The sequence below is a fragment of the Sceloporus undulatus genome, chromosome 1 (assembly GCF_019175285.1).
Source record: "Sceloporus undulatus isolate JIND9_A2432 ecotype Alabama chromosome 1, SceUnd_v1.1, whole genome shotgun sequence".
Classification (NCBI taxonomy): Eukaryota; Metazoa; Chordata; class Lepidosauria; order Squamata; family Phrynosomatidae; genus Sceloporus; species Sceloporus undulatus.
This window is the reverse complement of record NC_056522.1, coordinates 125,164,664-125,181,445: the sequence shown is the minus strand read 5'-3', so window position 1 is coordinate 125,181,445 and position 16,782 is coordinate 125,164,664. Positions and strand designations below refer to the sequence as shown.

General features: G+C 41.8%; 1 protein-coding gene across 1 annotated transcript in view; it reads right to left on the bottom strand.

Annotated features, from left to right (window-relative positions):
• Positions 1–16,782, bottom strand: part of IMPG1 (interphotoreceptor matrix proteoglycan 1) — a 130,513-nt gene that overhangs the window by 12,092 nt on the left and 101,639 nt on the right. The window contains exon 13 of the mRNA XM_042446904.1: positions 1,502–2,037. Within this exon, the coding sequence (XP_042302838.1) occupies positions 1,502–2,037 (536 nt within the window). The remainder of the gene's footprint in view (positions 1–1,501; positions 2,038–16,782) is intronic.

The window sequence follows — 16,782 nt, the reverse complement described above, 5'->3', positions numbered from 1 at the left end:
TATTGCATGGGTAGAATGGGCCCTTGGTAAATGCTGGGGTTTGATTCCAGGACCCTTCCTGGATACCAAAATCTATGGCTGCTTAAATCCCATTGTATATACAATGATATACTAAAATAGTGTCCCTTATATAAAATGACAAAATCAAGATTTGCTTTTTTGGGGGGTGGGGGTGGGGTGGGGTGGGGGGGGAGATTGTCAAATTGTGGATGGTTAACTCAATGGATGCAGACTCTGTGGATATGGAGGGCTGACTGTATGTTTTTCCAGGCCATTGAGCCATTCTGTTTTAAACAAATGCTATTTTGAAAGGTCAAAATGAATGTGGCTGCTCTCCAAGTGGACTCTGAAGGCCTTTTGGAGGGGGGGCATACTTTCAGGGTCTGGCATGGTTGCTCAGAGAGCAACCACACTGGATACTGAATGGGCACTCCATAGGCTTCAGTACTGCCTCCCTCAGCAGCAGTTTGGACAGGTGGCTGGGGGTGGAGCAAGAAGATCCCCCACACACACCAGGTGACACCAACCTCGGTGACACCACTGTCTGGAGAGGCAATAGCTTTTCCTGGGTGTTTCTGAGACTGTTCCTATATAACGAGAGTTCTATAGCATTAATGTCTTACCAAGCTCTGCCAGAGGAAATCTCTAAATATCACCCCTTTCCCCAGGCACAGAAACCAGTGTGATCATTCCTGCTGCCATTGCAGCGGATACTCCAATGACCTTGAGTGTGGCCATACTGTAGTTTTAAAGCATTTTAACTGCCATGGGCGACTGGAAGGCCTGGATGAATGAGTTAGCAGCAGGTGGCTGCTGCCCTACTGCTGGCAGCCCTCTGAACTGGGTGTCACCTTAGGTAGTGATGCCATTGCTTTATTTTTAACTTGGTCTGTGTGCATGCGCATATGTGTGTGCATGCGCACCCCTCAGAACCAGCTGGGAAAAAAAGCAGAATTCTCTCTCCTGGATTTCTAATGTACGCACTGAAGATCAGAAAGAGGAAGAGCTGCTGTTTTCTCTTGGCTGCAGAACACTCAGATGGTTCCTGAACACCTCAAATGCTCACCTGATCACTAAACAGCTGTGGGAGTGTCTGCCTGTCCTTCAAGAAGAATTGCATCAGACAGAACTGCAATGCAGGTTCTTGGACTCTAGTTGTGTCCCCTTGTTTGCATAGGTAATTGAAAGGAGGCTGCAGTTCTGCATGTGCTTTCTTGGAAGGTAATGTTCAGTCAAGACTGGAGTAATTGGATGCACATGAATGGCAAAGGAGAAGAAGACAGGATATCAGTTATGTATCATTTTAATTTTAGCAGGAATGGGATCTCTGGATGCTGTTGGATTTCAACTCCCATCAGTCTCTGCTAGCATGCTTGATGGCTAGTCCAGCAATATCTGGAGGATCACACATTCCCCACCCTTGCTGATTTGTGTTTACTGTTCAAACTTGGGCTGAAAAAGCTAAATGTGATAAGATTTTCTTTCTAAAATATCAACCTACCAGCTGCATGAACTGCTGTTCAAGTGCCTTGTATTCTGCAGAACTCCGATTGAAGAGGTCATCAGAGAAGCGCATGTTGGTGACTCTCAGGCTGAAGAACACCACCAACTCTTTGCCTTTGGCTGCCGTTGTCATGGAGCTTGTAGTCACATATTCCAGTGGAGGAGCTGGGGTCATGTCTGGGATTTCTGGCATGGCATAGTAGCCGCTTCCCTCCTCCTCCACCGTTGCTGGGCTCATTATGTCAATTGGGCCCAGTTCAGTGGCAATGTCCTGCACTCCCATGTCAAATCCTGTAGGGATGCCGACATCAGTTGCTGCTGCCCATACAGAACTTGTTGCTTCAAAAGACTGGTCTATGACAGCTGAGGGGCCACTGGTAGCTGGCAACAAAATGATTTGTTCCGTGGGGCCCAAAATATCATCTTCAGGAACAGAAGTGGGCAGGCCAGGGGAACCAATGAAGTAGGGCATTGTGCTCAATGTGGCAAAAATGTCATCGCCAGAAGATTCCAGCTGGCCTGCAATCTTTATGTCTGGAGAAAGAAATGAATGTTAATAATGAGCAGCATCCAGCCTTTAACAAAATCACTCACTAGCAGAACTGAGGTGAGAAAGTTTTTAATATTGGTAGTGAAGGTGGAGCCTAAATACTTTAAAGGCACCAGATCCTGTCTGAGCTTGGAAGCTAAGAAGAGTCAGCCCTGGTTAGTACTTGGATGGGAAACTACCAGTGAACCTCAGGTGCTTTAGGCTATTTTTCAGAGAAAGGAACTAATAAGACCAACTCAGTATCCCTTGCCTAAGAAAACCCTATGAAATTCATGGCATCACCACAATTCAACAGATGATTTGAAGGCACATATCCACAAGAGAAGAGAAAAGATTGCATTACAGTACACAGCCATGTTAGTCTGGAATGCAAAGGGATCTTGCAGCACCATTGAGACACTAACTGTGCCAAAGAAGTTGTAGCATGAGCTTTCAGAGACTTGAGAGATTATTGCATGCCCTTTTTGCCCAATCCAGGCACAGTCTTAAACAGGTGAAAACAAATTTTATTGCACACCTCTTTTCTTAACTTAGCTGCATTGCTTGCGCAATCCAGACTCCTGGTGTACTTTCCAAATGAATGTTACTTTCCCATTCTTAGAAAAGTATGCCAGGAGTCTGGATTGGGTACGCGATACGGCTGAATTGGACAAGGAGGCATGCAATAAGATCCGTTTTCACCCGTTTAAGCCTGTGCTCAACCCATGCCCAGATAGGGTGAAAAACAATTTCCTCCAAGAATAATCTCTTTGGTCTACTCCCTCAGATGCATAATTGAATTAGGCAATCAGAAAAACAAAAAGGACTAGATTTGGGGGAAATAGCCTATTGACTAGTTCAGAATAGTGTCAGTAAGGATTATTTCTCTTTCCCAGTTCTTCCCTCTTTGGGAATACTGGTGGTCTGAGTTGCAGTGGCTCCTAAACTTTGGTCCTCCTGCTGCTTTGAAGTCCCAGCCAGCTTGGACAACAGTCTGAAATTCTGGGAGCTGAAGTCCAAAACATCTGGAGGATCAACGTTTGCAAACCACTAGACAGCTGGCAGCACCATTTTCTAACACTCCATGGCAGTGCTCAGTATGGTGTAAGTTTCTTCCCTCTTCATGTGCAGACTTCTCCCCCCACCCCACAATTTGACTAATTAAAATCTAATGTAAATTAAAATGGCAACATAATCAAAACAAGCAGATCAAAAGCAGTTGTAGCAGCATCCAGGGATGCCAAGAAAAAACAGCAGCAAATAAAGAGATCAATGTTCAGTCTAGATTCATTGTGCCAAAGGGCAATAGAACAACTCCCTTTGTCAATCGGCTATATGACAATCAATAAGAAGAGAGGTGCCCATTCTTAGGTAGGGAGTTCCACAGTGTCAGAGCCACTACATCACAATGTAGTCCCTTGCTCCATTCCAATCCAATAATAATAATAATAATAATAATAATAATAATAATACATTTTATTTATATTTTCCCGCTTCTCCCGGTGGATCGAAGCGGGATTACAGTCAGTATATAATGGAACAATACAATACAAGTGCAGTTACAAATACAAATACAAGTACAGTAATTCCAACAACAATCATTAAAAACAAAATATAAAAACAATCTTCTATCTAAAAACATGCAATATGCCGATCCTGATTAATATCTTGGGGTAAATTTCTGTTAGGGAATAATATTCTTTATAAAGAGTCAGGAGGGTATGCTAATCGGAAGAGGTAAGTTTTCAAGGCCTTCTTAAAGGCATCCAGAGTAGAAATAAGTCAAATCTCTTCCGGGAGATTGTTCCAGTGTGTGGGGGCCATAGCCGTAAATGCTCTTTGGTGAGTAGTTGTTAATCTCACTTTGGGATGTTCAAGTAAATACTTCTCTGTTGTTCTGAGAGTGTGGGGCGGATTGTGTAGGGAGAGGCGTTCCCTCAAGTAACTCAGGCCCAAGCCATGTAGGGCTTTAAAGGTAATAACCAACACTTTGTATTGGGTCCAGAAGCTAATTGGCAGCCAGTGAAGAGATTTTAATACAGGTGTTATATGGTCTGACCTTGCGGTTCCGGCGACTAATCTGGCTGCAGCATTTTGAACTAGCTGAAGCTTCCGAATTTGGTACAAAGGTAGCTCCATGTAGAGCGCATTACAGAAATCTAAACGAGAGGTTACTACTGTTTCAAGGTCTTTTTGGTCCAGACAGGGGCGCAGTTGGCGTATCAGCCGAAGCTTGTACCAAGCACTCCTGGCCATCGCATCCACTTGGGATGATAACTGAAGGGATGAGTCCAGGAGTACTCCCAAACTATGAACTTTGTCCTTTAGGGGAAGTGTGACCCCATCCAGGACTGGGTGGCAAATTTTTCTATCTGGACTTGGGGTACCTATCACGAGTACCTGTGTTTTCTCTGGATTCAACTTGAGTTTGTTTTTCCTCATCCAGCCCTCTAGAGGAAGTGTAGGAAATTGAGCTTCTAAAGAGGAACTTAATATGTGGGTAGGCACTTCTACGGATACTGTTCTCTTTAGTCAATAATGCCATTTAGTACATACATAGTAATGGAAAGGGTCCCAGTGTCACTCAGACCACCGAGGTGACATGTTTTGTGTAATGTCTAGTAAAGGGAGCTGTATAAAGATGAATAGCTGTATGTAACATCCATGTGTTTAGCTGTATGCATGACTGGGAGTTCTGAGTGGTTGGGGGTTCCTGAGTGGCGAGTCTATGTCCAGCATGTGCCCAGGCTCCCTTAGATAAATATGTGCCATTATATGTACCCAGGATGACTTATATAAATACGTGTCGCTATATATGCTCGGGTTCCTGTATATAAATATGTGTCAGTATATATCCCCAGGCTCACTTATATAAATTAGTGCAGCTACATGTGCCCAGGTTCCCTTATGTGAAATGTGGCACGGCACAGTGCACATCACAGATATAGCCAGCAGGTGTTGTCCTTTTTCCCATTCCATAAAACATAAGGAGGACTAAATAACCATTCTGGACTCTTTCCATAACCAATATTCCTTCTGTAGTAGTCATCCTCTTGAACAAAAACTAATTCTAAACAATCACCTTGGGTATCTGATACTGTTATCAGGACCATTGGTAACCTACTAGAGGCTATGACATTTTCTCCTAAATGTACCCAACAACATTGTGCGATATACAGAAAGACAAAGTGTCTTGTCTCCAACAGTCTGAAACTCCATGTTCTGAAAGAAATGTAATGGTGATAATGTCAGGAAAGGAATTTAGGAACACAGCATGAAGAATAAGGGCCGATTATAGCAGCTTCAACAATAATTCACGTGAGTAAGGTTGTGTCCTGCAAGTTCCAATAAACATTTATTACTTGGAAGGTACATGCACATTATCATTACACATTTCCCAAGTAATTGGTTTGAAGAAGTATCATACATTTATAAATGGCAATTAATGGCAGATTAGATTACAATGAGGTGACTTTGATTTGAGTTTCATAAAAATATTCAACTCTAATTTGTTAATTCTCCCTTCATATATATCTGTTAGTTTATAAATATATTGATCCTATATTTCCTTGAAAGTTTGCCAATACACCCCTGATTTAAGACTGGATGGTAACAAGGCACAGCGTGCATGTGTATCGGGGTGGGGTGGGGTAGTAATGTTCAATAATTACATTTTCATGTTTGAGATTGAATAGGCCTGACTGATTAATAATCTTAATAAATGAATGAACACAGAATGATACACATTTTGTTTAGAACATATGGGTTGTATTCAGTGCTACACTTCTAGAAGAGCAGAATTCAACATCAGTGGCTGGGGGTGGAGGTCAGTCTGTCCTCCTCCTCCTGCTCCAGAGCACCCTGAAAACCTGCTGTAGATGACTAGAAAACCCTCTGGAACAAATTTTCTATTCCATAACTGCTAAATTTAAGTTCCATAAAGTGGCTAACTTGCATTCTGTGAACAGATCCAGGTCTAACTTTGTACACTGTTTCTGCAGTCCAGTGGGACCCTCCATACTCAAGAACTATGTGACTGGAATCCTGTTAGTGAAATGGGCACATACCTATGGCTTACATGTGCATATGTCTCTTTTTGGATGGATTGCAATGTGACACTCTGTAGCTCTTTGTGCCCTTAGGGTCGCCATTAGTAGGAAATGACTTGAAGGCACACAATAACGATGTACTGAATTCATTGTTTATTAAAGTGGATTTTAGAGTTGCATAGCATGTATGTATTGGGGACATCAGATATGATTGAAGGTGTAGTGTTGGAGAAATTCTTGTTGGTGGTTCACAGTGAAGATAACAGCTTGATTCAGGAATGCATAGATGTATGGGGATGCTGTTTCTCTTGGGAAACAAGATGTAGAGGGAAAACTATTCCATCCCAGACAGGGCCCCAGGGTCCACTTTCGTAGGTTGGTAACATGAGTACCCAGCTTTTTGGGGGCCATTGACTTACACATTGTAAACTGCTGAGGGAGTGTTAGTTCACTGATAAGTGGCATAGAAATGTACTTGCTATTGCTATTGCTAAAATTGAAAGTGTTTAAGGGGAGTTGGAGGATTAGACCATAGTGGATAGTGAAGCACATAAAGTTTTAGGGTGGTGGTGGTTATTGTGAATACTGGGTTTGTGTTTGGGGATGATAGCAGTTATGTCTTTAAACATATTCCTGCTAACATCTACAGTTACTGGAATAAAGTTCTTGCTGTTTGAAATACAGAAGACTGCTTCACGGAACTGTGGGGGGTGAGGGCAGTTCAGATGATGGCAATGTGGCTGGTCTGGGCTCCGAGGGGAAGGAAAAGAAGGGTGCTCTGCAACTGTGAACACACTCCTATTTCTTCCCCCTTTTGAGCTGAGGCAAACCAGTTCATCATATGACTTGCTTCCCTGCTCCCTCTCCTCCCCACCAATAAGTAGAGACAGCAGCCACAGCTCTTCCTGGGGTTTGACAACTATTTTGGACCAGACAGAAAGGGCTAGAGGATAGCCCCTTCTACCCCATCCAAGTAAAGGAGACATACACAAGGGTGGTGGATGTGGAACTACATGGGCACTGCCTTATGCTTGATCTTGGCCTGTGTCTGCCATCATTACCCCCTTATATTAGCAACTTCTTCTACTGTGGTGCTAGTGATTTATTAAAATACCAGTTACTTTACGTTCATCATGCTTATGCAGTCACTCATTGACCTGCATCCTATTTGTAGTTCCAGCTAGAGTAGATCAATTGAGTCAAGTGGATTCACATATTTGACTCATTCGTTAGCAATTGATTCAGTGTGTCTGCTTGAGTTGTAGCTATCAATAGAGTTCAAGCTATCAACACCAATATTTTTTCATCATGGATTGCCTAGCTAAGATTTGCTCAGAATGTCATTTCAAAGATATTTATCGAACATGAAAATGTAAGACAAGATCCTGTGTCATCATCAGGTATAGCAGCTATGACAGAGTTCCTACACCTTGGAACCATTGGAGCTATATCTGATCCTTTGGATTCCATCCTCCCAAACACCACCTTAGAAACCAGACAGCCACACCAAACAAAGGAATTCTGAGATTCTAGGGAGCACCGAATGATGATCCATCTAGGTCTTTCCTACCAGCAAAGTGTAGTGTAAAAAGCAGTTGAATAGGATTCACAGGGTTAATTCCATATCTCCCCTATGCGTGCTTCTGAAGTCTTGCCTATGTGGTAATTCTACACTTAACAATTCTCCAAAGAATTTGTTCCCTGTGATCTTTTCTCAGAAATCATCTATTTTCAATTTACATCCCCTGGTAAGACTTTTACCATATTTCCCCACAGTATAAAAACACTAATGTAAGTTTCAAAGGGATATTGTGGTATCTTGGAGACTAACTGAGTGAAAGAAGTTGTATCATTATTTTTTGTAGATTTAGTTCCTCAAATGCATGTAGACTAAGGGGCTGTACAAACAATCCTTTCTGGGGCAGCTCTGTACCAACCCTGGATGCGCTGGGTTGGGGACGCAGTAGCCTCATGCCAAAACCCCAAAACAGTGCAAATGTAGAAGCTGTGAAATGCGGCTAGAAGGGGCACCATAAGGGCTGCAGCGCGGCTTTATGACACCCCTCATGCACAGTGCTGTTTGGACGCTGCGCATGAGGGATGTCATGGACGGATGCGTACCAAGATGGTGCCTGGGGTGTGCAGTAGGGTTTGGAAGTGAGCGAATGCTCCACCCTACTGCAGCCCTAGTTCATGGTCAGGCCGGCACAAAATGCCGATCTGGACTGCCCCTAAGTCTATGAAAGCTAATGCTACAATTTATTTCACTCAGAGGCTGTACAGACTGGCTTGAAGCGCTGGCGTGGGGGTGGCATGGGGGTGTGTGGACCCTGCACACCTGATACTTCCCTCACACCTCCTGCCCAACCACACAGCAGGACATGCATTCTAGACTTTAATAAAGCCGATTTCTGTAAACCTAGGTAATTACTGACTGTAATTCGATAGACAAGGATACTGAAAGAGAAGGGAGTTAAAAACAGTAAAAAGGGCTTTTTAAAGTAATGTCCACAGCAAAAGGGGAAAAATGGTGAGAAGATTGCCAAGTACTAGTTGGGAATAGAGAAAAAGCAGAATAATTCAAAACCTTCTTTGCCTCAGTTTCCTCTAAAAATGAAAGCAGTTCACAACCTGAAGAGCGAGGATTAGGTGGTGTAGTGGAGGAAATGCGGCACAGAATAGGTAGAGAAGTAGTACAGTGGTACCCCGGGATACGAATTGATCGCGTTACGAAATTTCCGGGATACGAAAAAATTAGATAGGAAAAAACTGTTCCGGGTTACGATATTTTTTTCGGGTTACGAATTTTTTTTCGGCGTGAAATTCAAACCGCAAAGCGCGGCTAGCGGCTTTCCAGCGCTAGCCGCTAGCCTTTTCGGGTTGCGAAATTACTCGGGTTACGAACGGAGCGGCGGAACGAATTAATTTCGTAACCCGAGGGACTACTGTACAGGAATAAAGCTTGCTACTCTAAATGAATTAAAGAGGGTGTACAGACCAGCACTTTGTGCCATCATGGACCCGAACTAGGGTTCAGCGAGGGCTGAGCCTTTACATGCTGTGCTGGCAGAAATAATTTTAGAATCATTGACAATAATCTTTGAGAATTCATGGTGAACAGGAGAAATCCCCAAAGACTGGAGGAGGACAAATATTGTCCCCATCATCAAAAAAGGGAAAAAAGAGGACCCAAATAATTATCACCCAGTCAGCCTGACATCAATACCAGGAAAGATTCTAGAGCTTATCATTAAACAGATGGTTTGTAATTACTTAGAAAACAATGCAGTCATCAGTAAGAGTAAACACAGGTTTCTCAAAAACAAGTAACGCCAGACTAATTTGATCTCCATATATATATAGTTACAGGCTTGATAGATGAAGGGAATTCTGTGGATGTAGCATATCTTGATTTCAGTAAGGATTTTGACAAGGTTCCTTACGATATTCTTGCAAAAAAGCTAGTAAAATGTGGCCTAGACAGTTCTACTGTTTATGGATTTGTAATTGGCCAACTGACTGAACCCAAAGAGTGCTCACCAATGGCTTCTCTTCATCCTGGAGTTAGGTGACTAGTTGAGTGTCACAGGGATCTGTATTGGACCCTATGCTCTTCAACATCTTTATCAGTGACTTGGATGAAAGAATAGGCAGCATGCTGATTAAATTTGCAGATGATACCAAACTGGGAGGGGTTGTTAATTCCCCAGAGGAGGGGATTAAAATTCAAAATGACTTTCACAGATTAGAGGGCTGGGCTAACGTTCACAAGATGAATTTCAATAGGGAGAAATGTAAGGTACTACATTTGTGCAGAATTTTTTTTGAAATGCACAGATATAGGCTGGGAGACACCTGGCTAGACAACAGTTCATGTGAAAGGGATCTAGGTGCCTTAGAAGACCACAAGCTGAACATGAGTCAGCAATGTGATGCAGCAGCCAAGAAAGCCAACATGAGTCTATGGGGGCTTTCTTTTGCATTTGTTGAAACCTCTTCTCAACCTCATCCTTTCCCTCAAGAGTCAACAAATATCATGGATATTTTTATCTGTAACCACAGCTATTTCTTCTTACATCCACTGTTAGTGTTCAAGTACTCCCGCTAGGAGAAGTCTTTAATTTAATTGGATCCTTTTGAAATGCAGTATTAGTCCCCTTTAAAGATAAACTCAAAGTAAAAGCCAAGCAAGCAAATTAAACTTTAATATACAGATCTGTATATTAAAAAGGTGGTGGTGTTTTGTTTTGTTTTTTAAAAAAGTATAATTTCCCTGTTGCACTATATTAACAACAAGATGTAATGCAAAACATTGCTGGTCCTTGTATATGTAGTGGATTTTGGACAGGAATCATTATCTATCAGCTACTGTGTCATGACTGAGAGCCAGCATTGTACAATGATTTGAGTGCTAGAACTCTAGGAGAGCAGGGTTCAAATCCTTGCTCAGCCATGGAATCTCACTGGATGACCTTGGACAAGTCACACTTTCACAGCCTCAGAAGTAGGCTATGGCAAAGTTCCTCTGAACAAATCTCATCAACCCCCCCCCTCCATGATAGGCTTGCCATAAACTAAAACTGACTTTAATACACACAACAATAAAACTATGTCATATGTTCTCATTTATAAGTCTATCTTTATTCAGTAACAGAATTAACTGTCTGCTCCTGCTGTTTCATCAGACTTGCACTACTACCAATTGGTACCTCTCAAACACTATTTTGCATCTAGTATCATATTCATCTAAGTGCCGTTAAAGCTTCTTCAAGGGTTTCTGCACACTTAGATTGTTAAAAATTTCCATTCCAATGCTCCATCTGTAGTGCATAACACATGCCAAACTCCTTCCCATCCTCCAACTGGATTTCCAGCTACATATTTTTCACTTGCATTTTTTTTACCAAACGCATCCTAAACACACACACACACACACACACCTCTGCCAGACAGTAAAGGATGACTTGAAGGGCTGTAGTTCCGTACGTTTAACATTCCCCTCACCATAATTGCAAATGGAAAAAAGTTTGGGTTACAGGTACTGTTCTGAAGATATGTGGGCTCAATGATGGGTGAGGCTGGGAAGACTCTACACACAGCACATATGGATCAGATACCTTCTACCTAAATACAATTTCCCAAGCATTTTTTTTTACATGGAAGAGCTATATAAACAGCCTATATAGGACAGAGGAAGGAACTGTGCAGTTCTCCACATGCTGAACTGAAGCTCTTAGGTTATCTGGTGTGAATCTTAAAGGAGATTTCAGACAAAGACCTGAGTCATAGCAGTGTTAGTCTGGAATATCAGTAAGAAACAGATCTTGTAGCATCTTTGAAACTAACTGTGTGAAAGAAGTTGTAGAATAAACTTTCATAGGTAATTCAGACTTGCTTTACTGAATTTGAATGAAGAGATTTGCATCTGCACACTGATTCAGAACTGATTCAGAATCGTTTCGGAGTTCCCATTACGTTTACTGTGGTTGAATCTCTCTGTGCCATTTTAACCCTGTTGCCATTCACATTTTGCTACCGTATCGATTTAAAATGGAGGTGCCTCCATTTCCGGAAATGATGCAACACAATCCGAATCAATTTGGTAGTGTGGTCACACTACCAAAGATGTGCATCACTATAGTGCTTAGAAAAAGAACCACTAAGGGATCTGGTGCCAAATGCACTGGTTTAAGTGGGCTTTTTAGCTGCCCCCTTGCAAACTGCACTGAGTGGAGTTTTATTTCATAGAAATAAACTGGTTCCACACTGGTTTATTTCTGTAGTGTGAATAGGGCCTTGGTCTACTTTGTCAGATGCATGCAGTGAACTGGTGCCCAGAAGGACCTTTATAATCAGACTGTATAAATAGCCATAGAAATCCACCCACCCTGGCCTTAAGCAACATCATTCCTCCTGCTTTTGTCTCTCAATCACTATAGTTAATGCTTAACTTGTCACCTCATCAGAATACCCACAAGTTTTGCATTTTTATGGCTATTTATACAGTCTGATTATTTAAGTCCTTCCTGGGAGCTAATTCACTCCATGTATCTGAAGAAGCAGACCAAATGTATGAAAGCTTATGCTACAACTTCTTTCCCGCAGTTAGTCTCAAAGGTACTATACTATACTACAGAAGGGGTAACCAAACATCCTCAAAGAGTGTTACCAGCAAATCAATACAAGCTGGAACTATATGGCTTGGAGGGTCCACAAAAGGAGCAATTGGATTTCTGGCAGTGTCAAGTGTGTGAAAATGGTTTTCCTTTAGGGGTGTTCTTTGCTAATATTTTTTTCAAAGGAAACAACAAATAATTTTTGCAATTTTCTCCCTTTTGTGACCATGTCATGAAAAACTATGCTGTTTTTGAGGACTGTTTGCAATTCAGGAATGTTTAAATTCACACATAGTGAGGGTATTGGTGCACAAAACAGCAAAAAAATCAAGCAGATACTGTTTCATGTGAAGAACATACTGTTTTATGCACACACACACAGAAATGAAGTGTGAAAAGTTTACACAGAGTAAATTCTGAACTGGAAAGATTCTTGTCAGTCCAGGATTCTTCATATCAAGGTTTTCCATTCTTTGAGAAACTGTGTTTTTGGCCATTTAAAAACAAAAACAAAAACAAACAAACAAACAAACAAAACCACACACATTTTCAAGTGTTCTTTTCATCTCTAATTTCTTTTATGTAACTACAGGAGTCTATCGATTTGGGGTGGGTAGAACATAGGTGTCAGGTTGGGAGAATATTTATCCCATTCTGGAACACCTAGGTACTTCTGCCAATAGTAGATTCATGTCAACTCCCTTTAAATCATGTCTATATATAAAACCACAGAAGGAAGGAATTCCCTTTTCCTATGAATACTCAGTCTGCCAGAAGCCTAATAAAGAATTCAATTTCATTATTCAAATACCATGCTGCAGTTTTTTGGTGCAATCACATTTCCCAGAGCCTCAGGGATGGAAATGTAGCATCTTTTTGCTTACTTGTATTTTAACTATTTTAGGCAGCTTATGGAATTAGTGTTTCCTAATGAGAGGATTATAAAGTAAGAGCAGGGTTCTGTATTCTATAAGAGCACCTACACAGCATGAGTCTAATTAGATAGTTAATATGACAGGAGGGCAATGGCAGGTCAATGTAGAGAAGTCATATGGAAAAAGGTCAAGTTTCCTCTTTACTAAATCCTTAATCCATATATAATTCAACTTCCTCCACTTTAAAAAACCGTATTGCTCCTCAAGTGCTATTTAAAAAAATTGTAAGGAAATGCCAATTCAATATCAAAAGTGCTATGTGAGTAAAGACCAATGAGGAATAGCCCACAGTTAAAGGTACACTCTGATATCCTCTTACCTAAGGGTTAGACTGAAGTAAATGGATCTTACATCTGAGCATATGTTTGTATTCTTTTCAACAAGGTTAGGTTACAGTATTAAACCCATTTTCCTAGGAGTAAGCTTCAGCTGACCCAGTAGCTTTTACTTCTCAGTAGACACATGTAGACTCATTATGGTGGGATACAGACGGGCAGGGGAAGACGTCTTGGAGGTGTATTCTGCTGAATACGGAGCCTCCAGACCGCCTGCCCCGGGGGTGTGGCTCAGGTGTATGGGGCTTCCACATGGGGGGCAGTGAAGACGCCTCACCTGGGGCCGTTTCTGACCCGCAGTTTCCATACCGCCGCCTCGGAGGACGCTGCAAAGAGAGAGGCAGCTTCCACACGGGCGGCCAAAAACGGGGCTTTTTTTTTCTTTTGCCGGCTGGCGGATGCGCAGAAAAGAAGCGGGGAAAAGCAGCACCTTTTTAATGTCGCTTCTTCCCGCTTGGGGCGTGCGGGCGGCGTGTTCATGGCGGCATTCAGGTAAGGGCCGTCTGAAGGCTATACCTTCATGACGTCATGAACACACCGCTTTTTGCCCGTCTGTATCCCGCCTATGTTAGGCAAGCTAAACCTGGAACTGGGTAGTGACCCTCATCCAACCAAGGATACGACTGGAACAGCACAGGTTAATTCATGTGATTTACAATATATAAGTGAGTTTGCAATAATATGAAAATGACATTTTAATTAGAATTTTGTACCCTTAAAATGTGATAGTTACAGTCAGCCTTCCCTATCCACAGATTTGGCAGACATATTTGGCATCCATAGATTTGACCATCCATGGTTTGAAAATATTGCTCCCGCACAGTTTCTCCACAACAAAAGTAAACCTTGATTTTGCCATTTTATATAAGGGATATCATTTTATTATATCACTGTATATAATGGGACTGGAGAATCCATGGATTTTGACATCCATGAGGAACCAAAACCCAGTGGATACCAAGGGCCCACTGTATACATAGGATCATAGAGGATCATAGAGTTTGCAGGGACTGCAAGTCCAATATAGTCCAATCCCCTATTTGTTTATAGACAAGAATTTAGGGGTTGCTTCCCTTCTGCTTATAGATAAGCAACTAGGGCTTGGACTTGTGTTTAGTTTGCCAAGAAAGTGTGGAGGGAGAGTGTCAGCAACAAATGCCTCTTATAGATAAGCAACTAGGCTGATATTTATGCTAAACAACTGAGAATGGACTCTTCAGTTCATTTTACAACTGTTTTTCTCCATCTGCTTTTCAGATTATCTTCTGGTTTTCATTGACAGCAGGAGTGGGATTATTTTTTGTGGCTCCTATATCACTCCATCATTTGTAAATAAATGACAACTGTTTCCCTAGAAGGCCCCCCTGAAGGGTCACAATTCTCCTCTAAAAGAAGCCCCCACAGCTGGGTTTATATGAAAAATATACCTTAAAAAATGAAAATTAGAAGTTATCTTCCAGCTTGTAGTCCTTTCCCCCTTCCAGAAAGGATGGAGGCAGGGGGAGGGAATGGCCATTACAGCATTGCTCACCCCTGACTAACAACAACAACCCTAGCACATGAGCCATATATATGAAGTGAAGGTCATGTCTGCTTAGACATAAACAGAGCCAGGCTGGTGTAGTTGTTTGACTAATGCATTAGGATGATGGGTAGCCTTGGACAAGTCACATTCTCACATCATCAAAGGAAGGCAATGCCAAACATCCTCTGAACATATCTTGCCAAGAAAGGCTTGATGATAAGATTGTCTTAGGGATGCCATAGATCAGATTCCTGTTCAACCATGGAACCCACCAGTGTGGGCCTTGGAAAAGTCACACTGTCTGAGTCTTAGAAGAAGGCAATAGCAAACACCTTCTGGGGAAAAAAACCCCTACCAATAAAGCTCCAGGAGAAGATCACAATAAGTCAGAGATTACTTGAAGATACATAACAACAAATAACAACAATACCATAATAAAAAGATAGGCAAAGGGATATTAAGAAAAATGTTTTGCCTCAAGTTGGCTGAGTAGTTTGTGGCTGAGGATGTGGTTTTTAAACTCACACTTTTAGCATCACACTAGACATAAGAAATCAATATGCAATGTGTCTAACTTCAGTGTTCTGGACATCAACAAAAAACATGACCAGCAAATGTGCATGAAAATTTAAGATAAGATTAAATCAACCCAAGCATGATGCATCTGGGAGTGAAAAGCCAAATTCAGTCACTTGTTTTTGTCACTGTCTGCACACAATGTCAATACTTGCAATTTCATTCTTGTTTCAATATTTTCTAGGCTACTAAGTCCAATTGGATATCAGCATAGAAGATAAGAAGGTATATGAATACAACTCCCTCTGCTGGCTTTCTACTCTTATCCCCACCCCTGGTACTGTAGTTAGTTGTTCTTAACCTGTGAGGGAAATGATACAGCTATAGCAAAATAAAGATTTCCTGTACTTTGGATCAAACAGAATGGAGACTGCAGTCAGGAAATCAGAAGATTGAAAACGGGGTTGGCAATTATGAAGGAACTAGACAAGATCATTGAGATATATAACTGAACGCTAAAGTTATAATTGTCCAATCCATTCTTTTCCCTGTCACTATGTACAAATGTGAGATCTGGACAGTGAAGAAAGCGGATAAGAGAGGGAAATAAACTTGTTTGAGATGTGGTGTTGGAGAAAAGTGCTAAAGATACTGTGGACAGCCAAAAACAAACAAACATGTGGGTCCTTGAACAGATAAAGCCAGAAATTTCCCTGGAAGCCAAGATGATTGAAGTGAATCTGCTGTACTTTGGCCACATCATGAGAAGGCATGACTCATTATGAAAATAATGCTGGGAAAGATAGAAAGACAGGAAGACCACATACAAGATGGTACGGGGATGGATCTACAAGACTTAAGCAGAGCTGTGGAGGACAGGGGAGCTTGGAGATGTCTCATACACAGGGTCAGTTATCAACAAAAATATTATTTTGAAAGCATAGCTTCTACATTTTTTAGAGATTCTTGGGCCTGTTACAGACTGCCAAAATAAAGCTGCTTCGGGTCTCTTTGGAGGTACGCTGTTTAAATGATGCATGGGTCCTAAGAGTCCGGAGGTTGCGCCAAAGCCACACTCCATTCCTAAGCACTGGAGGGCAGCTTTGGTGCAGCTTCTGGATTCTTAGGATGCATGCATCATTTAAACAGCATACCTCCAAAGAGACCCGAAGCAGCTTTATTTTGGCAGTCTGTAACAGGCCATCGCCTACCTGGATGATACTGGCTTATCTGATCTAATGTCCCAGAGGTGCAGAGCAGTTTAGAGCCAAACA